This window comes from Oncorhynchus mykiss, chromosome 5 (assembly GCF_013265735.2).
Source record: "Oncorhynchus mykiss isolate Arlee chromosome 5, USDA_OmykA_1.1, whole genome shotgun sequence".
NCBI lineage: Eukaryota > Metazoa > Chordata > Actinopteri > Salmoniformes > Salmonidae > Oncorhynchus > Oncorhynchus mykiss.
The window spans coordinates 56,085,638-56,113,129 of record NC_048569.1 but is presented as its reverse complement, the minus strand read 5'-3'; the positions used below and the strand labels follow the sequence as shown (position 1 = coordinate 56,113,129).

Sequence of the window (27,492 nt, the reverse complement as noted above, 5' to 3'; positions counted from 1 at the left end):
TAGGAGTTCTTGCAGGAATATGGCCTGATCTGGGATCTGGACCTTAATATAATAATATAAACACAGTGTATATGACATTTAGCAGACACTTTTATCCAAAGTGACTTCCGGTAGTGCACGCATACATTGTTTTGTATGGGTGGCCACAGCGGGAATCGAACCCTAAATCCTGACTTTGCAAGCACCATGCTCGACCAACTGAGCCACACAGGAACAGACATTCCTGTGATATGGCATGTGTTACTTTGTTTTCTTTTGTAACTCCTGCCCATAATTCACAAGTAGTGGTCTTGTAAAGATCAACTATTCCTCTGTGGCATACAGTACATGAATGATACAGAATAAAAGACGATAAGGCCAATGAGACTAAACCCTTATCTGATCTTCACAGCTGACTTTGGCCTCTCGAAGATAATAGATGAACAAGTGACCATGAAGACGGTGTGTGGCACACCTGGATACTGCGGTGAGTTATGGATTAACAGTTATCCTAATGAGAATACAATCGTAGGATCAGGCTCGTACCAGTCTGTTGTTGCGTACTGTGTCGTGTGCTAGAGATGAGTCACACTACCATACTGGTTATTGTTCGGTGCTTACCATTGAGCCATAACAAAACAAATTGTAAGGTGACACTAATGAAAGGAAATGAAAACTACAGTGTGTGACTTTAAAAAGGGGAAATCCGGGTTTGGCTAGGAAATATTATATATACTGTAGCGACTCTGGTTTCTAAGTACGGATATCGACTCTTCGAATGAAATTGTATGTCACATGCGCCGAATACAGCAGGTGAAATGCTTACTTTACGAGCCCTTAACCAAACAATACAGAGTAAAAAAATAAAAAGGAAAAATAGTAACACAAAATAAAAGTAACGAGGCTAGTTACAAGTGGTACGGGTACCGAGTCAATGTGCGGGGGTACGGTTTAGTCAAGATAATTGAGATAGTATGTACATGTAGGTAGGGGTTAAGTGACTATGCATAGATAATACACAGAGAGTAGCAGCAACGTATGTGAAGAGGGTGAAGGAATGTGAACGTGTGTGTGTGTGTGTGTGTGTGAGTATGGGTGGCATCAATATGCATGTGTGTGTTTTGTCTGTGACCATGTGTGTGTCTGTAGTATTTGTAAGTGTGTAGTTAGAGTCCAGTGAGTGTACATCGAGCCTGTACAAGACAGTCAGTGCAAAAAAAGAATAAAATAAGGGGGGCAATGTAAATAGTCCTGGTAGACATTTGATTAACTGTTCAGCAGTCTAATGGCTTGGGGGTAGAAGCTGTTAAGGAGCCTTTTGGCCCGTGACTTGGCACTCCTGTACCGCTTGCCGTGCAGTAGCAGAGAAAACAGTCTATGACTTGGGTGGATGGAGTCTCTGACAATTTATAGGGCCTTCCTCTGACACAGCCTGGTATAGAGGTCCTGGATGACAGGAAGCTCGGCCCCAGTGATGTACTGGTCCGTACCCACTACCTCTCTGTAGCGCCTTGCAGTCGGATGCCGAGCAGTTGCCATACCGAGCTATGATGCAACCAGTTCCATGCTTTCGATGGTGCATAGGTCCCATGCCAAATCTGAAGATCTGAGGTCCCATGCCAAGTCTTTTCAGCCTCCTGAGGGGGAATTGGCATTGTCGGGCCCTCTCCACAACTGTGTTGGTGTGTTTGGACCATGATTGGTCCTTAGTGATGTGGACACCAAGGATCTTGAAGCTCTCAACCCGCTCCACCACAACCCACGTGAATGGGGGCATGCACAGCCCTCCTTTTACTGTAGTCCACGATCAGCTCCGTTGTTTTACTCATGTTGAAGGAGAGGTTGTTGTCCTTGCACCATACTGCCAGGTCTCGGACCTTCTCCTTCATGGTTGTTGGTGATCAGGCCTACCATCGTCGTGTCGTTGGCAAACTTAATGATGGGGTTTAAGTTGTGCGTGGCCACGCAGTCGTGGGTGAACAGGGAGTACAAGAGGGGACTAAGCACACACCCCTTACGGGCCCCGTGTTGAGGGTCAGCGTGGCGGATTTATCCTCACCACCTGGGGGCTGCCCGTCAGGAAGTATAGGATCCAGTTGCAGAAGGTGTTTAGTCCCAGGGTCCTTAGCTTAGTGATGAGCTTGGAGGCCACTATGGTGTTGAACGCTGAGTTGTAGTCAATGAACAGCATTCTCATGTAGGTGTTCCTTTTGTCCAGGTGGGCTAGGGTAGTGTTGAGTGAAATAGAGATTCCGTCATCTGTGGATATGTTGGGGCGGTATGTGAATTGGAGTGGGACCAGGGATTCTGGTATTATGGTGTTGATATGAGCCATGACCAGCCTTTCATGGCTACAGGTAGTTATTTAGGCAAATTTAGGCATACCTTCGTGGCACAAGTCGATGGCACAGGGCTTCGGACCAGAAGGTTCGCGCTACACTCCCTGCCTGTTTCATTACAATATTATATTCAGTGCCTTAAAGTATTCACACCCCTTGGCTTTTTCCACATTTTGTTAAAGTTAAAGATTAAAGTTGATTTAATTGTAATTTTTTGTTTATTAAATAAGTATTCAACCCCCTGAGTGAATACATGTTAGAATCACCTCTGGCAGCGATTACAGCTGTGAGTCTTTCTGGGTAAGTCTCTAAAGCCTTGCTCAAACTGCAGGCCTTAATGCTAAACTCTGAAAAGCACCTATTGGTTGATGGGTAAAAAAACACCCAGGTGTGCAAAGCTCTTAGAGACTTAACCAGAAAGACTGTAATCACTGCCTAAGGTCCTTATACAAAGTATTGACTTAGGGGTGAATACTTACGTAAATGAGATATTTCCGTATTTCATTTCCAATACATTTGCAAAAAGTCTAAAAACATGTTTTCACTTGTGTGCAGATAGGTGTGTGAGAAAGAACAATTATTTACTCCATTTTGAATGCAGGTTGTAACAGGACAAAATGTGGAATTCAAGGGGTATGAATATTTCCTGAAAGCACTGGAGATATATTACATACATTGTGGGATCGCTATCAGTCAAATAAATCATCCTCAACCACAAAATAAAACAAACAAATATATATATATATATATATATATATATATATATATATATATATATATATAGTGTGTTTAAGTTGTATTTACAGATATACTGTAGTGCATGCTTTAATGGAGATTATAGAGTACAGCATCAACAGAAATAACATTGATAGTACATAGTGTTTGAGAGACTGATATGAGTCAAAAAGAAGTGTCCTGTGTGGGAGCTGACAGCTGGCCCTCCATCCCTCACTCTCTCCCCTGCAGCTCCAGAGATCCTCCGAGGCAATGCCTATGGTCCTGAAGTGGACATGTGGTCAGTGGGAGTCATCCTGTACATCTTGTGAGTTAAAAAAACATTTAAAAATCTGTCCCAAGATCTGCATGTACTCAGAGTGGGTAGCTGGCAATTTGAAGTCCTCTCATTACAGTATCGCAGCTAATCTCGCCCTTTCCTCGTGTCATATGGATTTCTGATGTAGTACACCGTTGCAAGTCTATTAGAGCGGGGTCTTATGTCTTTAAAACGTATATGTCTTTAAAACAAGTAGTGAAAGTGGCAAAACAAATAATCAGAGGGAAATGTTGCCTTTCCCCTCAGGCTGTGTGGGTTTGAACCCTTCTTCGATCCGAGGGGAGACCAGTATATGTACAGCCGGATCCTCAACTGCGACTATGAGTTTGTCTCCCCCTGGTGGGATGAGGTCTCCCTCAACGCTAAGGACTTGGTGAGTTTCGATGCGAAGCGTTGCACTCCAGAGGCTTTTATTATTTCTTTTTTTCTTTGTTAATGATTGAATTATGTAAATACTGTAAATGTACAACGTCTGTTCTTTTTATTTGATTGCAGGCCCTTAATACATGTTTTACACAACTGGTTTGACAAATACAATATATTGGTTTGTTAAATTTAGGAAAATATATGTTACCCTTTATTTTAGGAGAATGCAATTTGTCTCGGGCTTCATCAGGGCCAGAAGAAAACCCCATATGGCAGAAAATGCATTACTGCTGAGCATATGTTGCGTTACACCCATTCTCAGGGGTAGGCAACTAGATTCAGCCGAGGGACAATTTTGGTCAGAGCGGATGGTTGGGGGCCGAAACATAATTCTAATATTTTGTACAGTGCAAATTGACAACAACTAAGCCTCAAAAAATATTTTATTTAAATAATTTCTCACCAAAAAAAACGTCCCGCAGGTCCTGTGTTTGCCGACCCCTACACTATATTCTGTTTAATATTTCACAACTATTTCACTTCGATGAATAAAAAAAATCATAAACTCCCAATTAAAAATAATCTCCCCTGTTTCTCTGTAAAAAAAAAAAAAAAACTCGCTCAGGGCCAGATTCAAGCAAATCTGGTTATACTCTATATTAGCATGGTTATGCATATTCATTTTTTGGTTTTGAATTATGTTTAATAACAACCTGTCCCATTGTCTGTCCCCCTTAGGTCAGTAAGCTGATAGTGCAGGACCATCACAAGAGGCTGACGGTGAAGGAGGCCCTGGAGCACCCCTGGGTACTGGGCAAGGCTGCCCGCTTCTCCCACATGGACACCACTCAAAGGAAGCTACAGGAGTTCAACGCCCGGCGCAAACTCAAGGTGAGCAATGGGATTCATTTTGGGTCCCAAATAGGGCAATGTAGAATCAAGTAAACGTGCATTCTTTTTTTAAATGGAAGGGAAAGCACTGCTAGAATCATCATTGACAAACCTATGCTAAAAAAATTACAACGCATCAATTAGCTTAAAAGCTAATGTAGATCCCGCTCCAGCTGTTCCATTAATTTGAAGGGAAAAATTAAAAAGTAATTGACCATGTCAGACGACAATGGGCAACAACAAACATTGCAGTTTGAATGGTTGGATGTTGCTCTGATTGTCTCTGGAAATGTAAGCTTGTGGCTCTACCACCGTCTTGATTGGGATCTATGCCTCAAGAAATTGTCTTCTCTATTGCCAATATTACATTGCAATAAGATGGCTCGTGGCAGGCTTGGTGACTGACAGTGGTGTGCCATGTTTCTCTGATTGCAGGCTATCATGAAGGCCGTGGTGGCCACCAGCCGCATGCACGAGGGCTCCCGGCGGCGCACGGACAGCTGCGATATTCCCGGATCCGACAAGACCACCTCCAGGCAGGGCAGCATGCAGCAGGACCCTCCCCCGGATCAGGACCCCCAGGAGGGTCAGGCCAACCAGGGCACAGACACCACCCTGACCCAGGATGAGGAGGACCAGTGCCCTCCGCCCCTGCCGCCACGCAATCCCAGGCCCATCCCTCCTCTACTGTCTGGGGCTTCCTCCCCCACCTGTCTGCCCACCAGGCCCCCACTAAGGGGAATTGATGGACAGAGACAGATGTCGGTCATTCCCAAGACGGCGGTGGTACGGCCCAGGGTGCCCAAGAAGAGCTGCTCCTCGATGGATTCCGCCTCCACCAAGCGGGAGACCTCCTCCTCAGTCCAGACCAGTCCCCCAAGCCCCAAGAGCCTTGGCAATGGATTCACCATGGGGGTGGAGTCTGGCAGTAAAACGACCCAGTGTTAGTGAGTGGCAGGTACCAAAGAGAAAGAGGGTGGCGACACTCACCTAGGAGCTCCGACCGTTGTTCTAAGATGGCTGATGGCCGTTGTTGCTGTAGTGTGAGATGGTAGATGACAACACGGAGGAGGAAGGATGGCGGAACGGATGTCTTTGTTCAGATCTCGCCTCATATCCGTTTTGATCCGGGACAAAAGACTAGTGCTATACATAACTTGATATTTATTTTTTTCCCTTGCTGTGCGCAACGAGTTTGGAGACTTGGATGTGCAAATGAGCTTTTGACTTTGGTTTCAACTGTTGCCGACTTGCTGTAAACTTCTCTACTTTAAGGCCTCTACTTTAAGGCCTCTCTGAACGGGGAATGCCACTTGAAAAGACAACTTGATTTCATACTTTGTATACTCTACACCTTTCTACTATTCAATGTTGGAATCTACTGACTTCATATGCAAATACGTGGATATATATATATATATATATATACTGTACATAACCCTCTCCTTCTTGCATAGCATTCAGGTAGTAAAGATATTGTATTTGTGAGCTTCTGAATATATTTACGGTGTATTTTGAATTAATTGTAATGATCCAATGTTTGCACTGTATATTATCAGATTAATCTATATAGATCGCAAAAAAACATTCACTCTGCTAGTCGTTTACTATCTAAGTCAAATTGCACTTTTATTCCTTTGGAAATATATATATGGCTGAACAGTGGAGCTTAATTTGAGGCTGAAACCAATTTTCTCATTCAGTTGTTTACCCAAAAAGGGTTGTAAAACCTCATTCTGTGGTAGTTATCTGATGAAGGAACATACATGGTAATCATCTCAACAACCTCACTGGAGCTACCAGTCTCTCTACCTCCTTTTTTGTACAGGGGCTTCCAACCCAGTAGAAGCAACATCTGTAAAGAAATGATTAGATGAGTTGAGGTACTGTATCAGGCGAAGCAGTCTCTTTCTGCAACATTAGAATGATATTGTCAGTGCCAGGTAAAAACCTGCGAGGTGAATGTTTTCTCGATGGAACTCAAATAACTGAGCAAATGGAAGTGTGTCATTAAAATAGTCAATTTCTAATTTAAGGGCCAACCTTCACCTGCTAACATGTATTCTCACTCGCTTTCATTGCCAAATTGGATTATGTTGCTGACATGATAACACATGTATAAACCATACATTTACACCTATGAAATGTATAAAGTATGTATATTTTACTGATAATTATTATTGCTTACAAATGCTTTATTTGGGGATTGGTGGGGATGTAGTTAACAGTTGTGTTTGTTTTGTAGTTTCTCAGTTTCCCATTTTTCATTTCTAAAAATAAATGTACCCTACCTTTTTAATATTTTTGGGGAAGATGACATATTTAAGAAAACATGAGATGATTTAACATCAGTCAGAGGGGGAGTGTAGTGGAGGTGTACACCTTTTGTATGTTTCATCATATCAAAATAATCTAAATGAATTGGATTTGATTATTGTATTCTACAGAAATATATTTTAAAGATGGTAGTTGCTGTGTGCTGATATAAAAGGAATAAAACGTTGATTTTCAAGTCCAATATTGCCTTGGGAGGTTTTATAACAAGCTGCTGATATGAGAATCTCCTCCACACGTTTGATTTGATTAAAGAGGCCGTTGGCTCATAGATAATTGGACTTAGTGTATATCATTCATGTTTGAGTGTACAAAACATTAAGAATACCTTCCTAATATTGAGTTGCAGCCCATTCTTCATACAGACGGGAAACTGTTGAGCATGAATAACCCAGCAGCGTTGCAGTTCTTGACACAAATCCTACTGTACTACCATACCCCATTCAAAGGCATCTTCTATATGGCCCATTCACCCTTCGAATGGCACACATACACAATCCATGTCTCAACTGTCTCAAGGCTTAACCCGTCTCCTCCCATTCATCTACACTGATTGAAGTGGATTTAACAGGTAACATCAATAAGGGACCATAGACTGACCAGGTGACAGCTATGTCATGGAAAGAGCAGGTGTTCCTAATGTTTTGTACACTCGGTGTAGACACTTAGTTCAACGGTCGTACCCAATCAAAGCCCAAAATATGCACATTTTACTCCATTCTTTGTGAACAATGTAATAATAAAAAAAAAACTATTTCCTCAAAATATGATTAAAACTACCTCAGCTGTTTAGCAAAACAGTGGCAGGGTCTCCGCTTTGTTATTTTGTTTGAACTGGAGATAAAAGAAAAACCATGAAACGAAACAATGAAAGAATAATCAAAATTGGTGGACAGAGAACGGAATTTTATTGATGTACGTCAGACGATTACAGTACAGAAAATACCATTAGAGTTCGAGCATGTCACTGATTCACGTGGGCATGACGAGGAAAATGGAGGGACAACTCCAACATGTTGGAAACTAAAGCAGAACAACGGTTGATGTATAGTTTACTGTACAATATTGTGAATCTGAAGTTATTTTTTTTGCATCGTTGTAGTTGGATTATAATTTGCCCACTGTCTTCTCAACAACAGAAACAAATAGGAATTATAACAAAAGAAAGTAGATTTGTTCTCTGAATAACAAAATGAACATTTAAAATAGTGTTTACGATATTAATGTTAGTGCACATAACATACAGAGGCCGGGACCTCGTTAAACTTAATATGACACTGGCTAAAGCGCCTTGAAATTCGTCACGTAACACATCGAAAAACATGGCCGTGTCCTAAATGACTCTTAACTGGCTTCCTTATGTCTTTACCTTTCCATTGTAACCACTAATAGGCGAAACGCCTGGACAGCATCATATTACATTCAATCAACCGTCAAGGTTTTTCAGATCCGTGTTCACGAAGGAATGGAGGTGAGGAAAGGAAGTGGGTTAAGACAAATGGGACGTGACCCGGATCCCTCTGTAGTAGCATCCTGCTCTTAAAATGGCGGACAGGTATGTCATCATGGCACAGGTGACGATCCTTTCAGAGTATAATATATTGAGACGGCTTTCTTCCAATTCTTTCGTTTACATGGATCTGGGCTTAAGAAAAAGTCACTGCTTCGCCGAAAAAAAGGAAGCAAACCATTTCAACCGGAACTAGTCGGTGCTGGACACACATACAAGTGTGTGAATTCATACAGGTATACACAGAGCAGTGATATGAGACAGCAAAAAACAGCCATTTATATGGCTCTAGAAACTGAGTGTAATTTCCAACATATGCTAAACCACATGGGCATTGCTATTGAGAGAGTTTCCAACATATTAGTTGACCACATGGGCACCTTGGCTTGGATAGACATTTTGGAATGTTGTTCACCTCATCATAAAAAATGATCATCAGAGGAGTGAAATACTATTGTGCGATTTAATTGGATCGTCATGACGTTTCATATGCAATAGGAAACCGTGTCTGTGGTACATTATACTGCCCCAATTCACAGGACATGGTTAGGTGAGTGTCTGGCTTTGTAAAGTAGCTGTTGGGTCCAGTTAAAGCAGCAAAGTAGAGTCAGATTACTGCTGCCAAAAGAAGAGATGGGGCGGGTCATTCCTAAACCGTACTGTAGCCATCACATTAGTTAGGTTACCTCCGGTCTTTCGGATAAAACTCTTTGGCCCGAGAGTTTCCTTTAAGCGAGGATGGAGACCTCGTTCTTGCCGGGAACGCTCCATTTCCAAAACACATGGACAACAGACGTTAGTCACGCAGTTTACCTATGATTTGACTTCTGGGTGAACAGAGATGCACCTGACTCAGACCTTTACACACTGTGCTTAGTTATGTCAACATCTACAAAGACGACATTCAAATTCTAAACACTAAAAAAACTAAACAATTAATGTACAGAGCACTTCTTCCTTTTTTGTTTTAGAACTGTACAAGATTAAAAATGACCAATAATTAGTTATACATATTTATAGGACAACATAGTTTATGTAATATTACCATAAAGAACAAACAAGATTTTGTTTTTAGATTCTGAATGCAGTGTCCCCTTTTGGAATGCTGTAAAGATATGTTATGCAGAAGATGCTTGTATAAGTAGTTTCCTTTGTTTAAGCAGCGAATATATATTCCTAAAATTAAGACGGTAAACTACTGCCGGTAACTGCTGCGCAATCCTTGCAAGTCGGGGTCAAGGCTGCCAAAGCATTTAGGTTTGTTAAAGTTCTCAGCATATCAGTCAGCCACATATCCTGCTGATAAGCTATACTCAGCAGTAGCGATACAGAACCACTAGGGGGCGGTGCTGTAGTGAATGTCCACTATGGCGCTGCTAAGGACCTACAGAGTTCCTATAACACTCTGCAATCCTCTCACTTCAAAGACCCCATTTTGCTGAAGAGAATTCTGAGCCCCGGCCTACAGTGTAAATGACAACCCACTAGATTTATCAGTCATTCTCCATCTTGGTTTCACACACCACGAAGGATGACACGTGACACAGTCAAGTCTCATCAAAGCTGAATTGAAGAAGTGACTGAGGGTGGCTGGGCCAGTGGAGTGGCTTGAGAGAGAGGAAGATGTGTAAAGGACAAACTTTGTTCTGTGGCAATCCCTCCCCCTCCCCGGAAACGAAATACTGCATTGTCTCAGGTGTTATTTAGCTAGTGTTCATAACTTCTCCTGTGCATATACTGTAGTAGACCCCCCCCCCAGACAGGTTGGTCTCTGTAGGGGCTTACAGGGGCCCCTCTTTGGGGGAAGAGGGGGGCTGGGACTGGGAGGCGCTGCCCCCGGAGCTTTTCAGGGAGCCCAGGGTCTTGCTGAACCAGGAATTTTTGGCCGCTTGGATCTCGTTCATCAGGATGCCCCTTTGGTGCTCCAACTCCTGAGGATGGACAGAATAAAGGAATAAAACAGCCAGCATATTACTCATGAATAGTCATCACAGCAAGCCTGAATATTAGTCATCACAGCAAGCATGAGTCAGCCACCATAATACATCATGAATAGTCATCACAGCAAGCCTGAATATTAGTCATCACAGCAAGCATGAGTCAGCCACCATAATACATCATGAATAGTCAAAAGGGATAGAAAATAGAGCACGCATATCCAATGGCTTCGGACCAACTGTCAGAAGGCGTGTATATATACTACTTTATTGTACTACAGAGTCGTTCCACCTCAAAAAAGCACAAGAAAGAGGACTTCGACACCCAGATTGTCCTGAACTCGTTTCTCTAGTTAGGAATGCTTATCTCACCTGTTTCTGAAACATCATTCCGTTGAAATATAATCTGATCTCTGTCAGTCAGAGAAGATTATATGAATCCTACAAATAAAATAAATAAAAAATGCCAATTTGGGTGCAATCAATTAGCTTAATTTCTCAGAGATCAAATTATTTCGCAACACAACAACGCTTCGGGAATGCTTATCTCATCGTTTTTTCTAATTACAGAAACGATTTCAGAACAATCTGAGAAGTGGTGGGTGTCATGACTTGCTGGAAGGACACGGAATGACCCTGCATTGAGTGAGATACCGCAGTGCTGCTGCCTGCATAGAATCTGACCTGCATCTTGCACTTGGCCTCCACTAGCTGTAGTTTGGTCTGGGCCAGCTCTAGCTCCAGTTCTCTGAGCTGAGACTTCAGGGAGTCCTTCTCCTCATCCAGCTCACTGTCCCTGTTGTCTCTGCTGGGAGGGGGTATCTGCAGAGGACCTTCTTTACTGAACACCTCCCTGCAGCGCTCACACGCCATCACCTTACTCTGTAGGGAGAGAGGAGGAGCACGCACGTACCGGAAGCAACACGTACAGTTACGCATTGTTGTCATAATGCCTACCGCTGTTTGTCATATCACAATCATTTATTTTTATTTCAACTTTATTTATTTATTTCCCCACACCCAGGAAGCCCATTGTTAAGGTCAGAGACATGACCAAGGCAGCAGCTCAATAAAACCATCGATCACAAAAGCACAGCACACCAATAACACAGATAACGGCATAGCTTCAAGTTTTAATGTCACAAGTACAGTGAAATGCCTTTCTTGACAGCTCTAACCCCAACCACGCAGTCATCAATAACAATGTAATTCAAAAAAATAAAATAACAAGGTACAACAAAAACACAGGAGATATACAACTAAAATATTAGAAATAATATGGTGTCACATAACACATACTGTGTGCATCATTGCCCTGCATCATTACTACCTTGATGATGTCCAGCTCCTCCTTGGTGGCAGCGTGCTGCTTCTCCAGCCGGGTACTGAGCTGAGAACAGATCTGGGGACACACACAGGAGGACAACCTTTACTGCAGGGTTATTCAACTCTTACCCTACAAGGTCTGGAGCCTGCTGCTTTTCTGTTCTACCTGATAATGAACAGTCCTTGATTAGAGTGGAACACTTTTTTTAAACTGTGGAACTAACTGGCTTTGAGGTCCAGAGTTGACTTTGAGGGCTGTTACTTGTTGTTTACAAAGCATTTACACATTCACTGGACACCTTCATTGACCTTTGAGATATACCGGAACACCATCAAATACAGAAGATTTTTATCTCAATTAAGATTGAATGGGACTTTTGGGACACTGTAGGATTAGGATTCATAGTATTGTATCTGGGTCGAAAAAAGTGAAGGCGACGCGGTTAGAATGACGGCTACACGCGACGCTCGCCTCTCCGGCGTGACTCCGGATCCTACCTGTTTGTATTCAGCGATGATGACCGTGGTCTTCTTGATCTCCGACTCAGCTTTCTCCAGCTCTCTCCTGAACACCTCTTTGATCTGGACAGACAGGGCAAGAGGGCACTTTGCTACTTTACGTTCTGCAGACACCGGACACTGACATTGGGAGACAATGTGACATAAACCAAGACAAACGAGAGTAACCTTTGCGTGAAGTGCCTCTTATCGTTTATACCTCAGGAAAATGGTAACGACGGTATCATAACTGATTTAATGTCTATGCGAAAGAGCATGTCGATTTATATCTGTAGAAGAAGAAAGAAAATCAACCGTAACATTGATCATCCTTATCACCACAATTAAGACCTGGGAGAAGGAAAAAGGCCTGCAGGTTTCACAGGAAAAAGCTGCAGGGTTTTTAAACACACCAAATACAGCCAAATGGTTGTCCTGCTGAGTAGCGCTGAAGCTGGAACAACAGTCTGTACACTTGGTGGCTAATCAAGGGTCGCAAAATTTTCGGGAACCTTAGCAATTTAATTGTATTCAATTCTCGATCTTCGTTTAGCCTGGTTGCCGGATCTGTTTCTGCTACAGCCAAAGTTACTTTCCCCATTGTCATCATGAAAATATGACCATGCTGTTGTGATACCGCTGGCTTAAACAGATCTGGCAACCCGTGTGCTATATTACCTGTGCGGTTTCCTCCGCCTGCCTCCTCTTCTCCTCCTCCGTCTCCACCAGGCGCTGTTTGGTGCAGAGCAGCTCCTTGTTCAGCACGTCTGCCTTGTCCTCCACCTGGTCCAGGTCGGTCCGCAGGGCGATCTTACTGGTGACCAGCTCGTGGGCCAGGTCATCGTTCTCCTGCTCCAGACGCATGCTGGCCTCCTGTAGACGACGGTTCTCTCTCTGTGGGCAACACACACACACACACACACACACACACACACACACACACACACACACACACACACACACACACACACACACACACACACACACACACAATAAGACTATGCACAGTATGTGGAGAAACACTTACACAAGAAGCTGTTCTTTCTGCAAACGTAGCGACAGTTAATTTGCTACACACACAGCAAGCAAGCACACACACACACATACACACACAGTACACAGCTAACGTTATGACCTTCATTTGAACTTCCTGCCCCTTATTGTACAGTAACAACCACATCCCTGTTGTACTGGTTGACTAGGTTTAGTGCCATTTCGCCCCGACGCTTCAGTGTTTAAACGAAGGCTTGTTCAACGGTCCTTAAAATAGAACTGAGAAGGACCAACAAACATCGATATACAATAACCAAGCAAACCGTATAACCAGTTATCCGATGCAACAAACTGGCATACATTCAACGCCATTTCAAATATAACAGGCAGGCTCACACGCAGGCAGGCAGGCACAGAAAGTAATTGTTGCCCATAAAAAAGGATCTTATGACCAGGGCCATCATGTTTGATTGTCAGCCTCTAAGTGGTCTCACATGACAATGATGGAGATGTTTCCGTTGTCATGGAGACCAAGCTGAGTCACCTGACCCAACCCCATCCTGTTCACGCCCTTCACGATTTGATGCATCTTGGCTGAAACAAGAACGCTGCACCGTTTGCGCACAGGAAGCCCGACAACAGGCAGTAAGCAGACAGGAGACTGAGCTAAGCTGCATAAACTCAGATTTGGGAGTCTGCTTACCTTTCTCCTCTTACTGTGGTCTATCCAGAGTCACAACAATGATGATGCTGGGAACAAATACTACAGCAACACAGACACACACACTCACACTCACGGGTCAGTTCTTTCTCTCTCTCACACTCACAGGTCAGTTAGTTCATTCCACACCATCTTGCAAAACACTGGTCTCTGTCTCCTCCTCTCACTTCCCTGTATCCGGTCTCTGTGTTTCATAGAGGCTGATGTGTTTAGGGGTGGGAGAAGGGGATGAGGGACACATAGGAAACGTTACGAGACCTCCACTAAGTTTTAACACTGAAATGAACAGTTGGGGCCTGTCCAAATACTTTTCAAATGCATTCCTTACTTATTCTTTCTTTGAGGTCATCTCTGATCTGACATGGTTGAATTGGTCTTCAGGGAGGGAAGGAAAGGATACATTTTCAAACGGATCAGTGGCCTCATTTCAGGCTTAAAACGGATCCTAATTGCTTTCCTTGCATGTCTTTCGTTATGAGGAACGAGGATGCTCAAACTCATGTGACTCAGGCTCTCTGGAAAGACGGCTTAGAATCTCATCCAACATGTTTTCTTTACAAAATAAACTTTATTGTATTTTGTGTCGGGTCAGAACAAATAAAAACTCTGTGCTTTAGGCATCACATTCAGAATAGCATGAACGTAAACACAACGTGAGTCTTGCAGTAGGTACAACAAAATTCAACTGTAAGGTATCGTTAAAAAAGAATACAATATATAAAAACTTCTGAAAAATTAAAAAGCACTCAGGAATATGGTCCCAAACAACAATGAACTTGAAAACGTTTCAAACGTTTGTCAGTAATAACTGTAATGGCGGCGTAACTTTCTGCATTTGTGCTACACAAACCCCTTGCCGAAAGGCCCTGCTGTTCTTTCGTACGGGGTGAACGTCGCAGAGTTGGTGAATAATATGAATAAGGGGCTGAAGGAGAGGTGAAACGGAATCTAGCCTACATGACAGAGACATGACAACTACAGGGCAAGCCCATCGGTTCACACACTCAAAATATATGAACAGGTCTCTCTTTCAAAATAGATTCTTATGTCAATTAGACAAATCTGTATAAATAAAAGGTTCAATAAATACATCTTTAAATGGTGAAGAATAACACTCAAAAAGCACACATGAAGTACTAAAAACGTGAAATAATAATGAAAACAAAAAAAGCACAAATAAAACAGATATGCCTATAATTGTCATGTATCTGTCACATTCAGCCCTTGTGACAAACTTTGTGACGTTGGCCCATTCGAATTGTCCAGGGCAGCAGGCCATTGGGGGTACGGGGTTTTACACAGCACATGTACAAAACATTAGCCTGGTCAAAAACACATCCAAGCCCGGTTGTAACAGCCACGGCCTAATTATAACTTCAATGTCCGTTTTTTTTCTCTCTCACATGAACAGTAATACTAAAATTAATCCCACATGGACACAACTCTACAGGTTGTTCTGACAAACAATGAGACGTCAGTTTCATTCACACATTCACTTTACAACTAGACGAGGTTCGCAGGCGATTCGGTTTCGTTACTCAGAATCGGCCTTATGAACAGAGGAAAGCCCTGAGACATATCTTTTCTTTTCCTCATCTTTGACCAGGACAAGTCTATGGCCTCCACTCATAACAAAAGTCTCTCTCCACTGAGTCTGGGTACACCTCGCGTAGTCTGCCACGATCAGCGCAGTGTTCTACACAGACCTGAGCCGAGACTGGAGGGAGAGAGGGGGAGGGGGGAGAGAGAAAGTGGGTGGGACTGGGGTCTACAGGGAAGGATATCAGCGTTTCCCGTAGATGTTGTTTCTTTAGGTAGGATACCAAAGACTTCCCGAAGCGTCATCTATACCTACAAACAAACCGTTTTCTGAGATCCAATTCTTTAGGGGGTATACAGTTACAGTAAGGGGGGATGCCTGTGAAGTAACACTAATAGCTATGGGAGACACCGGGGTAATTGTAGTGGCTGAACAGGGAGACACTAGAAGTGAGGCCCCTAACCACTCATACAGGGTCAGATATCCACCTAACAGGTGACGTCAGAATGGGAGGTAAGAGTAAACTGATCCTGGAGCAGTAGTTAAGATAACGGAGCAGTCTGTTTCTTACCTGGTAGCGGTCGACGGGGTCCTCCTGCTGCAGCTGGCTGTCTCTCAGGGTCTGGTACTCCTTCTCAAACTTCTTCAGCTTCTTGGTGGGCACCTGGAAGGGGTGACGGGAGAGGGAAAAGCATTGTTGGTGGATGGGGTGGATGGGGTTGTCTTGAACTCAAACGAAGAGCTGAATTGAAGAAACTTTATTGAAAGTGTTTAAAGTGTTACGTCTTCGACCACAAGATGGTGACACTAACAAGGCTAAAGAATAAGGTGTAGGGCCCGGGTTCTGTTACAATAATAATGAATAATTTTCTCCCTTACCCGAGTTAGGCTAAATCACTGATCTGTAAGTGACGGCATATACAAAGGATTTGTTTGCATTAAATGACTTGCTGCCGTCCAATTCCTTCAAGGAACAAAGGAAGCAAGGGTGTATATTAAAGGAATTCAAACTGGGTACAGTTCCGTGTCTCCCCGAATGGATACAACGCAGAGCTGTGGTTACAGTGAGCAGGGTGATCTGCTGATCCAGGGACCAACAGAACACCAAACTAGATTTGCTTCATTTGTATTATTTTTCCCCCGTTTCAACATGGAACAGAACAGTGGGCCCAGTTGAAACATTCTTTTTTCGAACGAAATCAATGCACCCCTATCCGCTGCTCTTTCTAGGGAATTTTATCAACTGTAAGGAGTCTTTAGCCTTGGCACAAAATGGCTGCCGTCTGCGTCTCATTCGTGCGGTTACCCTCTGAGGCATACCTAATGACCCTCCTACTCTGTGCAGCGCACATTTACTGTGTGTACACCTGTTCATTTGAGGGATACCTAATGACCCTCCTACTCCATGCAGCACTTCAGCCTCTATTTCCCAGCAGAAGCACAAGCAACAAAGGATATGAACAACACAGTAACAGAAGTATCATGAACACACTACTTCAAAAATAACAAAGCAGACTGCCCTCATCCTAATTGCAACACCTGAACACTGTTTTTTTTAAAGGTAGGATACATTATACACCTGCACAGTGTATACAAGAGAACATGGCGACACCTTTGGTCTCTGCCAGCCAGGCCCGTGCCTAAAGAAATTGTATTCTTCTGCTGTGTGGAGTGCAGGGACTAGGGTTGCTCAGCCCTTGGCGTTTCCATGGTAGCTGCTGCTAGGATGTGGATTACAGGTCTGGGGAGTAAAGAGTCACAGAGGGGAGGGACTTTGTTCATGGATACGGCCACCAGATGCCCCTAGAGAAGGGGGGGGGGGGGGGGGCACAGCTCACCGGCTGAGACTGCCAAAGATAGGAGAAAAGGAAAGGAGAAAAAAGAGCGAGAGAGGGAGGGAGAAATGGGAGCTCTCTGTCTGAGATAGAGAGCAGACAGACGAGAGGAAGAGATAGGAGCTCTCTGGCTGAGAAAAAGAGAAGACAAAAAGGAAGGATGAGCAAAAGAGAAATGGCAAGTACAGTAGCGAGAGAGAGTGTGATGGAGGGGGGCAAGAGAGAATTCGAGAGACGGATAAAGCGAGAGTAGGGGTTGCACGAGTTTACCATAGTTACTCAGTGACTGGAGTTGTCAAGCAGTTCTCAAGTGCTCTCAGTTACACAATATAGCATTACACCCTATTGCTATCCTATTCCCTAATAAAGACATTGTTTGTTCTGAGCCTGATAGAATGTTAGGCCCAGTGATTAACTCACACATTCCAGTTATCATATAATATATTATGGCCCATTACCTGACAGACAGGTAAGAAACAAGAAAGGAATCCACAGAAAGATCAAAGCAGGCAAACCGGTTCTATGTTGTATTTGTTAGCTTAAAATGGGTACTGAATATATGTGGTTGATAAGACAGCACATCAGCATTGTTCAGGTGTGACGCCCTGCAAAGATAAGATAGAGACCAGCACGGAGAGAGAGGAGAGAAATGGGAGACATTATCTGAAAACAATATGAATAGGAGAGAGCGAGAGAGAGAGATGTAGAGCCAGCTACTGATGAAAGGACAGCGCTTAAATCTAAAAAAATAAAAAGAATATGCCACACAGAGGCTTGTCCGGATGTTCTACACGCAAAATGCTTTTTAGATTATCACATTAATATTGAGGTATTTATTTGATTTCTAGAAATGTATTACTGTTATTGCTGATGGCGTTCTCACTTCGCTATAGAAACAGTGACTATGAGTAGCCCAACTGTCTCTTGAGGGGGGTGTGTGTGAAGTTCCTTGCAGAAATTACTTGAAGAGTACTAGCCAAAAAACAAAATGAGACTAAAAGCTTCAGTTCCCCTCTTACATGGGAATATTATATTATTATATTAATATTAGATGACACATAGCAACATATGGAACCTTCTCAAAAACAAAAACCCTCTCTCACCCGTCATTTTCTCTCACACTCATGTATTCCCTCTCTCGCTCAGTCATATCTGACCACAGACAGCCTTGAAAGTGGCAGAAGACAACACTATTTCACCCTCACCTTTTCCATGATGACAACTTCAGACCCCAAAAAACCCAGTTAAAATATCCCTCTAATGTTGCTGACTATAGATAATTCAAACATCACCCAGATTAATTTCGCCATCTCTGAAGTAGCTTTCCGTCTAGCCATACAAAACGTATTTACAAGGCATGATTATATTCCCAATAATAAAATATACTCCTAATGCTAAAATATGCCATACAAAATATAATCCCGAGGCTATAATATCCCATACATTAAACACATAAAATATCTCCAATTCAAAATGATGCCAAGTTAAATATATTGGAGGCAGTGACAGCAAGAACCATCCAGCTGCAGATTAGTTGACGAAGCCCTGGTCTGCGAATTGCAAAGCACATGTGATTTTTTGATTTTTGCATCTCAGTTGGAATGTGCACGAGCAACCTTTCAATGTGTTACAGAGCGTCAGTGTGCTACGCACATACCAGTCAACGCATTGGCTCTGGTCCAGGGCGTTATGTTAGTGTGTTCGTATCATAGTGTGTCGAAGTTGGATAAGTAGGGCCTTCCAAGTGGCGCAGTGGTCTAAGGCACTGCATCGCAGTTCTAGCTGTGCCGCTAGAGGTCCTGGTTTGAGTCCAGGCACTGTCTCAGCCGGCCGTGACCGGGAGACCCATGGGGGGGCGCACAATTGACCCAGCGTTGTCCGGGTTAGGGGAGGGTTTGGCCGGCAAGGATGTTCTTGTCCCGTCGCGCACTAGCGACTTCTGTGGCGGGCCGGGGGCAATGCACGCTAACACGGTCGCCAGGTGTACGGTGTTTCCTCCAACACATTGGTGCGACTGGCTTCCGGGTTAAGCAGGCATTGTGTCAAAAAGCAGTGCGGCTTGGCTGGGTTGATTTTCGGAGGACGCACTGCTCTCCATACAGGAGTTGCAGCGATGGGACATGACTAACTACTAATTGGATACTACGAAATTGGGAAGGAAAAGGGGTAACAAAATGTAATTAAAAAAAAATACATTGACAAAATAAGCTAATTTAGTTTTGATAATTTTTTGATATAATGTTAATGCCAAAAATCCCTACAACCAAACAACCACTGTTGCTTGTGCTTTAGCACCTGCTAGCAGAGCCAGTAGTAGCCTAGTAGCTAGCTGGTAGTGCTGGCTAGTAATGCTAGTAAGCTAGTGGCTAGCTAATAACGCTAGCGGCTAGCTAGTAACGCTAGCAAGCGACGAGCTAGTAACGCTAGCAAGCAAGCTAGTGACGCTAGCAAGCTAGCTAGTAACGTTAGCACTATTAGCTAGCTTGCTAACTAGTGACTTCAAAGTATTCCTACCCCTTAACTTTTTCCACATTTTGTTGTGTTACAAAGTCAGATTTAAATAGATTTGTCATGTTTGTCATACACAAAATACTTTAATGTCAAAGTGGAAGAATAATTCTAAAAATGTATTTTAAATGTATAGAAAATAAAAATGTATCTTAATTAGATAAATATTCAATATTCAATACATGTTATGAATCAACTTTGGCAGTGATTACAGCTGTGAGCCTTTCTTGGTAAGTCTCTAAGAGCTTTGCACACCTGGATTGTACAATATTGGTTGTTGATCATTGCTAGACAGCCATTTTCAAGTCTTGACATCTATTTTCAAGACAGTAACTAGGCCACTTGGGAAACATTCAATGTAGTCTTGGTAAGCAACTCCATCACATATTTGGCCTTGTGTTTTCTGTCCTGCTGAAAGGTGAATTTGTCTCCCAGACTCTGTTGGGAAGCAGACTGAACAAAGTTTTCCTCTGGGATTTTGCCTGTGCTTAGCTCTATCCGGTTTCATTTATAATAAACACTGCCTGTTCCTTGCTGATGACAAGCATACCCATAACATGATGCAGCCACCATAATGCTTGAAAACACGAAGAGTGGTACTCAGTGATGTGTTGTGTTTGCCCCAAATATAATGTTTTGTATTGAAGACAAAAAGTTCATTTATTTGCCAATGTTTTGCAGTATTACTTTAGTGCCTTATTGCAACAGGATGCATGCTTTGGAATATTTGTATTACGTACAGACTTCCTTCTTTTCACTCTGTCATTTATGTTAGTATTGTGGAGTACAATGTTGTTGATCCATCCTCAGTTATCGCCGATCACATAAATTAAACTGTTTTAAAGTCACCATTGGCCTCATGGTGAAATCCCTGAGCGGTTAGGAAGGGTTCCTGTATCTTTGTAGTAACTGGGCATATTTGTACACCGTCCAAAGTGTATTTAATAACAGCACCATTCTCAAAAGGGATATTCAGCGTCTGCTTTAAAAAAAAATTTTTTTACCCATCTACCAATAGCTGCCCTTCATTGCAAGGCATTGGATAACCTGTCTTTGTGGTTGAGTCTGTGCTTGAAATTCACAGCTAGACATTACAAATAATTGTATGTGTGGGGTACATCGACGATGTAGTCATCTAAAAATCATGTTAAATACTATTAATTGCACACAGAGTGAGTACATGCAACTTATGTGACTTGTTAAGCACATTTTCAATGATTTAGGCTTGCCAATACAAAATAGTTGTTGACTCAAGACATTTCAGCTTTTCATTTTTTGATTTCTAAACATTCCTAAAAACCTAACTCCACGTTGACATTATGGGGTAGTGTGTGTAGATCAGTCACACAAAATCTCGATCGAATCCATTTAAAATTCTGTAAGTAACAACAAAATGTGGAAAAAGTCAAGGGGTGTGAATACTTTCTGAAGGTACTGTAGGTAGCAGCTAGTGGCTAGTACTACTAGCAAAGACACTGATAACTAACCCTCTTTGTCTGTGCTACTAACTAGTCGCTAGCTAATAACTTCTAATTCTAAATGCAATTTCACCACCCATGCGGTTGGTGGTGGTAACACACCATCCTCTCTTGCACCATTTGACACCCTGTCTCTTCTTGTATGTCTCACAGCTTCTGTGGCGTGAGAAAGCATCTGCTGGAACCAGACCCTATTGGTGGCAGCTGGGGCTATGTAGCGCAATGAGAACCAAAATAAACTAGGGCTGGGTCAATGGCACCATATTCCTTATGTAGTGCACTACTTTTGATAAGGGCCCATAGGGACACAACCTAAGGGTAAGCTAACCTTGAACCACTGACAAAATAGGCCAGAGTTCATGAGAGGCTCAGCTCTCCAGAGATAGCCTAAACTACGTACAAGCATTGTTCTAGAGCCACTCCTTACCAGGACAGAGCTGGAACCTGTAGGCACACAACAGTTAGAGATTACAGACCAATGTTATTTTCCTGTCCAAAACTATACCCTCACAGTATACACAGTGTGTGGATGTTTCAGGGCGCACTAATCCTCATATGTACACCAAGACACGGCATGCACATTCATTGACACATCAGAGATGGGGTAAATTCCAATTCCAACCATTTCAAACGCATTGAAATTCCATTCAGATAATTGTAAAAATCACCCTCGCTTTGGATTTTAGTTGATGAACTGACCCGAGCCGATGTGAAACACATGCTCTTCATCTGAGCCGAGCACAGTATTATTCTCTGCTATAAGCCTGACAGACTGTGTGCACTGTGGCAAATAGGCTAACTGTTGCATAATGGTGCCTTTCCTGGCTGAAAACATTTGAATATCAAAATGACTGTCACTGCACTAGCTTAGGATTCAAAAACAGCCAAGTCAGGAAAACTGGGTTGTGTTTGAATTCGATGACCAGACAAACACACAAGAACAAAGATATGCACGTGTTCATACATGTGTTTATCACAATTCAACGGCTCAGACACAAGACGTATGTGGCAGGGTCTACAGGAAATCACGGAGTACAAAAATAAAATCAGCCACATCACGGACACCGACGTCACACTTCCAGACAAACTAAACACCTTCTTTGCCCGCTTTGAGGACAATACAGTGCCACCGTCACGGCCTGCTAACAAGGACTGCACACCTCCCCTTCTCTGTGGCCAACGTGAGTAAAACATTTAAACAGCATCCCAAGCTCCATCCGCAGACCAGCTGGCTGGTGTGTTTACGGACGTATTCAATCGCTCCCTATCCCAGTCTGCTGTCCCGACATGCTTCAAGATGGCCACCATTGTTCCTGTACCCATGAAGGCAAAGATAACTGAACTAAATGACTACCGCCACGTAGCACTCACTTCTGTCATCAACAAGTGCTTTGAAAGACTATTCAAGGATCATATCACCTCCACCTCACCGGCCACCCTAGACCCACTTCAGTTTGCAACAGGTCGACAGACAATGCGGGCCGCCCCCAGGTGGTGAAGGCCATCAGGCTGTTAAACAGCCATCACTAACTCAGAGAGGCTGCTGCCTACATTAAGACCCAATCACTGGCCACTTTAATGGGGGCGACAGGTAGGTTAGAACGTTGGACTAGTAACCGAAAGGTTGCAAGATCGAATCCGCGAGTCATTAGTCATTTAGGTCAACATTGGATCATTCAGAGATCCTCACTGAACTTCTGGAGAGAGTTTGCTGCACTGAAAGTAAAGGGGCTGAATAATTTTGCACGCCCAATTTTTCAGTTTTTGATTTGTTAAAAAAGTTTGAAATATCCAATAAATGTCATTCCACTTCATGATTGTGTCCCACTTGTTGTTGATTCTTCACAAAAAAATACAGTTTTATATCTTTATGTTTGAAGCCTGAAATGTGGCAAAAGGTCGCAAAGTTCAAGGGGGCCGAATACTTTCGCAAAGCACTGTATCTTACATTACTCATAAGTATATACTGTATTGCATTCCATCTATTGAACCTTGCCTATGCCGCTCGGCCATCGCTCATCCATATATTTATATGTACATTCACCCCTTTACATTTGTTGTTGGGGAATTGTCAGATTACTGCATTGTCGGAACTAGAAGCACAAGCATTTCACTACACTCGCATTAACATCTGCTAACCATGTGTACGTGACCAATACAATTTGATTTGACATGCTGAGTGAAGAATAAGGTCTCCTTTGAGTCCGAAAATAACTCTGTAATTGAAACAATCTGACAATTGTAATTTGGTTAGCATCCTGAAATTTAGCTGACTGGAGAGAGGGAAAAGACTACTAGCAGTACACACTGAACCACTGAAATACACTGAGTATACCAAACACTAGGAACACCTAAAATTGAGTTGCACCCCCCTTTGCCCTCAAAACAGCCTCAATTCGTCAAGCATGAAGGTTCCACTGGGATGCTGGACCATGTTGACTCCAATGCTTCCAGCAGTTGTGGGAAGTTGGCTGGATGTCCTTTCAGTGGTGTACCATTCTTTATACACACGGAATACTGTTGAGCGCGAAAAACCCAGCTGCGCCTGGCACCTAGTACCATAACCCATTCAAAGGCACTTAAATATTTTGTCTTGCCAATTCACTCTCTGAATGGCACACACACAATCCATGTCTCATTTGTCTCAAGGCTTAGCAATATTTTTTTAACCTGTCAATAAGGGATCATAGATTTCACCTGGATTCACCTGGTCAGTCTATGTCATGGAAAGAGCAGGTGTTCTTAATGTTTTGTATACTCAGTGGATATCTACAATTACAATGCAAACTGCATTTCAAGTGCATCAACTCATACCAGGGTTTCCGTTAGCTGGTCATTTCTGGCTTTTGGCCGATAAAATAAATTAAGAGGCGATAAATAAAATTGTAGCTGGCCAAATTGTCCAAGGCTACCTATCATACACCCAGATTTTGTGCTTCAGTACCATTCTCTCACTCCTTGTGCGCTGTTGTACGTGCATGCGTCGGCTGCTAAGGCAAGAGAGAGAGAGCGAGTGGAGCCTTGGCTACTGTTGATTGCGAAAATGGAGGCCTTTTTAATTGAAGTAAAACAAAAGTTAGAAAGTATGCCTATAGTGAAAAGCCTAAAAAGGGGTTGTCCTTTGTATGGACAATTCTTACTATTGTAATGGATTAAGATGAGAAGAACATTGGCGCGGACAAATGCAGGCTACTGTTAAACTCGCTATTCAGGTAGGATGCAATTTTGGAACTTTCAGTTACAAATTTTGGGGCATTTAGAAACATTTGTTTTATCATTATTATTATTATTGTATATCATTGTTAGCCTATTTATTAATCTAAACCAGTTCTTTAAATATGCAAAACCTGGTGTGATTAATTCTGTTGAGTCATTTTCATTGGCTAAATTAAGTTTGATCTTTGTTTGCTCCGTATTTAGTTTAAGTTAAATAAATGTCCTCATCCTATCGCTGTCATGTGTTAGATACGGTAGAAACTAGCCTTGATTGGTAATTGCTGCAATATAACTTAATCAACATTTTTGGGAATATTTAAACCAGTTCACACAAGTGTTTTGTTTCATTCTGTTGAGCCATTTTCTTTGGCCAAATTAAGTTCCAACTGTAATGTTGTGTCTGCCGCAATATATAATATCATGTTTGCATTTCCCCAATGATATTACCCAAAAGTTCAGAAATGTTTGTGAAGGTTTGGTGTGGTGCAGGCCTATGATATAAAGGCTGTGCGCATTTGAACTTGGTGAGGAAGAACGTTTTAGGCCTACCAGAGCTCCTCCTATAATCTACAAAAAAATAATGGTTAGCTTTACAAAAAAATATTAGCATCGAAAATTTACTATTTAGCCTCCTGTACGCCTATCTCTCTATAGCAGACACAGTAGCCTATCATACAAAGAAAGGTATGTTGGTGTCGTAGCATGCCACAGGCATATTTCTATTACGCTCTCCCTGGGGCTAGCCCTAAGCTTCTCTTACTTTATATACACTTGTTAAAATATTAATATCATACAGTGGGCTCCTAAGCCTATAGGCCTATACTGTATGCATGCAATGCCCTGATGCATCTAGTGCTCAAATCCCTGACAGCTGAACCATGCGGTGCACAATTTATGTTTTAGGAAATTAAAAACCAACAAAACATTAGGCTACAAAGTTTTTCATACGCTACACATCGATACACAAGGAAAGGTGTTTTTGTCATTTGTTACAGGCTGTTTCTAAGGACACGTAAATGTGTCTCATTTGGCCATAGTCCCCCGTTTATTGATTGCGATGGTGGACGCCCTAATGGATTACGCACCGAATGCATATGGATGACCAGGAAATATCTCAAATGTCCAATAAAATAAAACCTTCCAGGTCACTTGTCCGGCGCCAGATTTTGACTGACTGACTGACACACACTACAATCTACACTGTATCCTACAAGCCAGCTGAAAAATGCTATAAACTGTTCTTGCTGTTGCACAAACAAGCAGTGTTTCCTTCAGCGGTTCTTAGGCAGTCAAAGTGCAGTCAGAAGTGAAGACGGTTGAGGCTGGCAGAAGTAGCCTGGACTGAGGAGTGACTGAGGAGTGACTCAGACTTAACCTAGACTTACACCTACCACAGGTTTGCGAGGCTTGGAGTGGGCCACCAGGCTAACCAGGATATCCTCCTCATAGATCTGGTTGATGACGTGGGCATCATACGCCACTGTGATGGAGATCTCTTCCATCATCTTGACACAGGATAGTAGTCAGCTCCACAGGTGGGGGAAAGAAGGCGAGGAGTGGAGGGGTGGAGGAGAGCAGTAGAGGAAACAGGTCAGTCAAAGAGCTTGAGGAGTGACTGGCCTCTTTCACTGTCCCTCAGGGTACAACCCACACCCCTAAAGGAGGGCGGCATGGAGTGAGGTAGGAGAGAGTAAGGGAGGATCCCTGCATAACAACACACACGTCTCTCTCTCGGTTTCTCTCGCTTGGTGTTCTCAAGCGTGTTAAGAGGATGCTAGTGTGTCTTTCGTTCACCCCCCTCTTCCTCAGAACCGCCAGGCTGCTATTTCCCTTCCTTCTTTCTTCCTTTCCTCCATTTGTTTGTCCTGCGATCCGCTCCTCTCAGGTTGCGCTCAGGGTATTATTTTCACCTCCCTTCGGTCTTGGTAAGATAGTCTGGTTTATTCGCACTCCTACTCAACTACACACACACAATTCAACTGTATGTTTTAGCGAATGTGTCTGAGAAAGTGTTGGAACTGTCCCGACCGACCACAATGACTCAACGTGTTAAGTGCCACTGCAGTCTGCACACATCACACAGAGTTTGTGTCCTCCAAAAAAACATGAAGAAAAATAAAAACGAAATTATGAAGAAAAAAATAAGAAAAAAATAGCTCATTTGGTGGCTATAATTTTAAAAAAAACTTCCAAAGTTGAGGCTACATTCCCTGCAGCCTGGCTCCTCAAGACCCAACTGTTCACTTCAGATCCTCCTGGGGCTTTGCCTAGCTAACTTTCAGGAGATCTCCCTGGTGTGGAAAGGCACTGTCCACGTTCTCCTCCTTCCTTCTCTCAAGGGAGTAGCATTCTGAGTAACCACTCCTTCTCTTCCCCTCTCTCTTGTCACTTCTTCCACTGGTGAAACAGCTGAACCTGAAACTTTCTCCCAGAGGAATTTTGAAAGCAGGCAGAAGAAACTAGATTAATCAATCAAATCAAGCGCCTTCAGTGGGTATCCCGAGTCGGGTTTGAAAGGACTTCTAATGCTAGGCCTTTCAAGACCTTTTTATGTCTTCTTTTTTGTCCTGGAACTGTCTTGAAGTTTCCTCAACGTTGTCCTTGGGAGTATTTAAGGCTGTGAAATTCAAATTCCACCCCATAATCCTGTGGGGTTGGTACTTGTAGAATGCTTCACACCCCAACTAGCAGGTGATCAACTTGACTCCTAAGCTGCTTAGCAGTCAAGTTGATCCGCTTTAGACATCAACAAAAAAATGAAAGGACAAAGTAAAGTGAACAGGCAAGCTAGCTTTCCTTTTTTTGGACATATTAATGAGGTGTGTCAGCTGATTCAACGCAGAGCTTGATGAAGTGCAGTTCCGTTGACAGGGTATGACGGTTGTGGTCGCCGGGAGACACTGTGCTTCTAACGACACCAAATTCTGTAATGAAATTCTCTCTCTCTCTCGCACTCACTCCATGAGC

At 42.9% G+C, this 27,492-nt stretch overlaps 2 protein-coding genes across 7 annotated transcripts in view; one reads left to right on the top strand and one right to left on the bottom strand.

Annotated features, from left to right (window-relative positions):
* Nucleotides 1-7,528, top strand: part of LOC110524086 (calcium/calmodulin-dependent protein kinase type IV) — a 30,975-nt gene extending 23,447 nt beyond the window's left edge. The window contains exons 7-11 of the mRNA XM_021603408.2: nucleotides 392-466; nucleotides 3,285-3,360; nucleotides 3,619-3,745; nucleotides 4,477-4,629; nucleotides 5,065-7,528. Coding sequence (XP_021459083.2) covers nucleotides 392-466; nucleotides 3,285-3,360; nucleotides 3,619-3,745; nucleotides 4,477-4,629; nucleotides 5,065-5,577 — 944 coding nt within the window. The 3' untranslated portion in view covers nucleotides 5,578-7,528. The remainder of the gene's footprint in view (nucleotides 1-391; nucleotides 467-3,284; nucleotides 3,361-3,618; nucleotides 3,746-4,476; nucleotides 4,630-5,064) is intronic.
* A 320-nt stretch (nucleotides 7,529-7,848) lies between these two features.
* Nucleotides 7,849-27,492, bottom strand: part of LOC110524085 (rab GTPase-activating protein 1-like) — a 172,305-nt gene continuing 152,661 nt past the window's right edge. For 3 of the 6 annotated variants that reach the window (XM_036977902.1, XM_036977907.1, XM_036977905.1), the window contains 6 exons: nucleotides 16,060-16,152; nucleotides 12,913-13,128; nucleotides 12,235-12,318; nucleotides 11,741-11,812; nucleotides 11,095-11,292; nucleotides 7,849-10,404 (listed from right to left, as the gene is read on the bottom strand). In XM_036977902.1, coding sequence (XP_036833797.1) covers nucleotides 10,255-10,404; nucleotides 11,095-11,292; nucleotides 11,741-11,812; nucleotides 12,235-12,318; nucleotides 12,913-13,128; nucleotides 16,060-16,152 — 813 coding nt within the window. In that variant the 3' untranslated portion in view covers nucleotides 7,849-10,254. The other 3 variants (XM_036977906.1, XM_036977903.1, XM_036977904.1) reach the window with 3 other exon arrangements.